The sequence below is a fragment of the Antrostomus carolinensis genome, unplaced genomic scaffold, assembly GCF_000700745.2.
Source record: "Antrostomus carolinensis isolate BGI_N321 unplaced genomic scaffold, ASM70074v2 scaffold20221, whole genome shotgun sequence".
Classification (NCBI taxonomy): domain Eukaryota; kingdom Metazoa; phylum Chordata; class Aves; order Caprimulgiformes; family Caprimulgidae; genus Antrostomus; species Antrostomus carolinensis.
Genome location: NW_010293737.1, coordinates 1391 through 4822, shown reverse-complemented (window position 1 = coordinate 4822; position 3432 = coordinate 1391). Strand labels below are relative to the sequence as shown.

The window sequence follows — 3432 nt, the reverse complement described above, 5'->3', positions numbered from 1 at the left end:
CTGCTGAAATAGTGGTTTAGAACAGTGAACTGTGCAGGTAATACCATTATCTACCGTGGAACAGCCATCTTCCAAAAAGAGCTTGTACTTCTAGTAAAATTGAAGTCCGAGATCCAAGATACTCACTCGTTCTCACTCCATCCATAGGGAATGCCAAATCCTAAGAAAAAGCCTTTTTGGAATATGTGAAGACTTTAGGCTTTGAACTCCAACACTGGCCACAGTGTCATCATGGTTGCAGGCTAACAAAGTTTCATTGAAGTTGAGAAACATTTTCAGTCTTGACCTTACAAATATTTTAAAGTTCCTCATGCTCTCTTTGGTTGTAGGTACGTAAGCAGTTCCAGAGCCAGCTTGCTGAACTGGAAAAGCTGCCTGAAATCTTAAAGATCAGAGAGACACAGTTATCAGAATGTCAGGACCAGCTTCAGAGTTATGAGAAAAAGAACATGGACCTGTCTGTGATGATTGCAGATCTTCATCAGCGGGTAAGGGACTGGCAGAAGGTACCTGCAGCACTGCAATCCACAAGTCTTGACAGCGAGATGAATTTCTAACCACAGGAAGGTTCAAGCTTTGTCTCTGTTCTCACTGCTTTGAAAAGATTAAATGTACACTGCAAAAGAAAAGATGTGTGCTATGTCTTTGTGCTAGAAGTTAGCGGTGTAGCTAGTAGCATTCCTTACTATTGGGAAGGTGTCTCATTCCTTGGTGCCAGAACCTTACTGGGACTTGAATAGCAGCAGTGACAACACTTGCTATTGCCAACGCTCGCTTCTGTTACTTCCATCATCTTGTCAGGTTTCCCTCCTGTGGTTTTCTGCCAACAGTGCTGTCCCAACCTTGTTTTCTCACCCTGATTTCAGGTTGTGTTCCCAGTCCCTGTTTTTTGTCCCCAGGAGGACTGTGTAGGCATTGCAGGACAATTATAGACAGGCATGACTTCTGCAGCCATGCCTCAAGACAGAGCAAATGTTCTCACATGTTGGCTTGGAATTATAAACCTTCCTGGTATTTTGGGCTCTAATGCCATTGTGGGCTGCTATCATGTATACGGCTGCTTTTAAAGCGTGTGCTTCCCTCTGCTTACAGGTGGCTTCTCTACGTGCAGGCATTTACGGACCCGGCTTTTCATTTGCAGTATGGAAGAGTTTTCTCATACCTTTCCAAATATTAACTGGAAGCACCAGCAAAATGGATGTTTAGTGCTTTGCTTTTTCTCTCCACTATTGCTTTTTTGGGGCTCTCCAGAAATTATGAATTGAGCATGTTTCCTTCTGGAGAGCTGCCTCCATTTGAGGTGGTTGGTTGTGTGTGTGTAGTGACTACTCTGTAAAGTAATTACTTACTGTAATTTTTAGATTGAGCTCCAGGGAGACAAGATGGAGATGACAAGAGAGAGGTATCAGTCTGCCCAGGAGGAGAAAAAGCAGCTGACCTTGAAGGTGGAGGAACTAGAAAGGTTAGAAATACTAGGCTCTCTTGCTCTCTTAACCTTCCATTTCCATCCTCTTTCCAGTGCTTTTTCAGGATTGAAACAGCTTCAGTCTTGTTCCAGTCTCTGAAGAGAGATGGATTCTGTGTGTTTGCTTATCCCTCAGGGATCTGTAATCAGTAGCTGTCCACTGGAGAGAGTTACAGGTTTTTGCAGCACCTATTAGGTGTTATATTGTTAGGAAGGATGGTGGCTTACGCAGCAGATAAACCAGCTCCTTGTCCAATCTAGAATGACAATTTTGAGGATACTACATATTACAGTGTTTTTACCCATGTTTATAAACTCTTTTTAGTGACAATGTCTGGGAAAATGCAGGTATGTGGATACTCTGTATGTCCTCAATCTTTGAAATTTTGATTTGAGAAATGGGAAGTGTTTCTTGGGGCTCTCACCTTTCAAGGGAGAGAGAATCTATTCCCAGACTAGTCAGGACCTGACAAAAAGGCAGACTGAAACATGCTCCATTTAAAATGAAAAGGTTTCCTTCCCTTATTGTCTTAACCTAGAAAACTAGAGACAACGAGTGCCCAGAACATAGAATTCCTTCAGGTCATAGCAAAACGTGAGGAGTCGATCCACCAGTGTCAGCTGCGGTTAGAGGAGAAGACACGTGAATGTAGCTCCTTGGCACGCCAGTTGGAGATGGCCATCGAGGATGCCAAAAGACAAGTAAGGAATTTCTTGTGTTTGTGAATTTTCCCAAAACTACCCAGACTGTAAAAGGGCACCAGGAAGAATTCTGGAAATACCTCCTCATCCTGTGACTAAATTAATGAAAATCATCATGTTCAGTGAAATACAAATAATAAAATTTGCTGCAACTGTTTGTCAGAGATTTAAATCATTGAAAAACTGAAGCCATTTTGTAACAGAAGAGAGGAAATCACAAGACTGAGCTGCTGCTTATGTGTGAGAATGTGTCCAGTTAAACTTTATAGGACTTTTGTGGGCAGTGGGGTAGGGAAAAATTCTTCCATAAACATCTCTTTATCAAAGTTGTTGTTCTGTTGTTACACGAAGGTGGAACAAACTCGAGAACGAGCAACGTCTAGAGAGAGGGCAGCCCAGTCCAAGGTGTTGGATCTGGAGACCCAGCTGAGTAGGAATAAAACAGAGCTGAACCAATTGCGTCGGAGTAAAGATGATGTAAGTAACTTGCAGGGGATACTCTTGCTGTGCTGGTGGCATCCTGGCAGCAACTGGTGTCCATAAACCAAGGTCCTGTGGAGATGCTGATATCGTGCAGAGCTGTGTCTGAGTGTGCCATGCTGTTATGTGTGTCCATGGCAGATGTGGGATATGACGTGTCTGTTATGTCACTAATTCAGGAATGCAGACTCTCGTTTGCTTATTACTTACAGCAACAGTCTGGATGAACTTGCTCTAAACTTAGGTGTTTGTAAGAAAAGAATCAGACCTTTCTTAGGTTCAAATGATGTTTGTACCAGACATTTCAACTTCATTTACTGTGCTTGGTTATCTGAGAGAGAATGCAATTTCTTTTCTAGAGGAAAGGATTTATTCTAGAAGAAAGAAGGGGAAATCTTTCATAATGTCCTATTTACCCTGCTTATTTATTTGAGTTTTACTTGGATTTGGGTTGTCAAATGGATCAGATTAAGTTGCTTTTCAGAAAAGAGTGTGTTTAATTCCCCATAACTATAGTTTATCAGTTTTAAAAGCCCAACTGAATAGCTGTGTTGTCTTCTGTTTTTATCAGTGGTTTGCTGAATGGAGATGAATGTCTCTCTCTTTCAGCCTGTGTTTTGTGCTTCTTCACGTAGGCAGAGCGCCGGTATGAGAGCCGCCTACAAGACTTAAAGGATCGTTTGGAGCAGTCAGAGAGCACCAACCGCAGCATGCAAAACTATGTCCAGTTCCTCAAGTCTTCCTATGCCAATGTTTTTGGAGAAAGTGCCTTGCTGGGCTCTCCG

The 3432-nt window shown here is 42.4% G+C and overlaps 1 protein-coding gene across 2 annotated transcripts in view; it reads left to right on the top strand.

Moving 5' to 3' along the window:
- Positions 1–624, top strand: part of ODF2 (outer dense fiber of sperm tails 2) — a 13387-nt gene extending 12763 nt beyond the window's left edge. For both annotated transcript variants that reach the window (XM_010177410.1, XM_010177411.1), the window contains one exon: positions 330–624. In XM_010177410.1, the coding sequence (XP_010175712.1) occupies positions 330–557 (228 nt within the window). In that variant the 3' untranslated portion in view covers positions 558–624. The remainder of the gene's footprint in view (positions 1–329) is intronic.
- Positions 625–3432: the final 2808 nt, after the last annotated feature.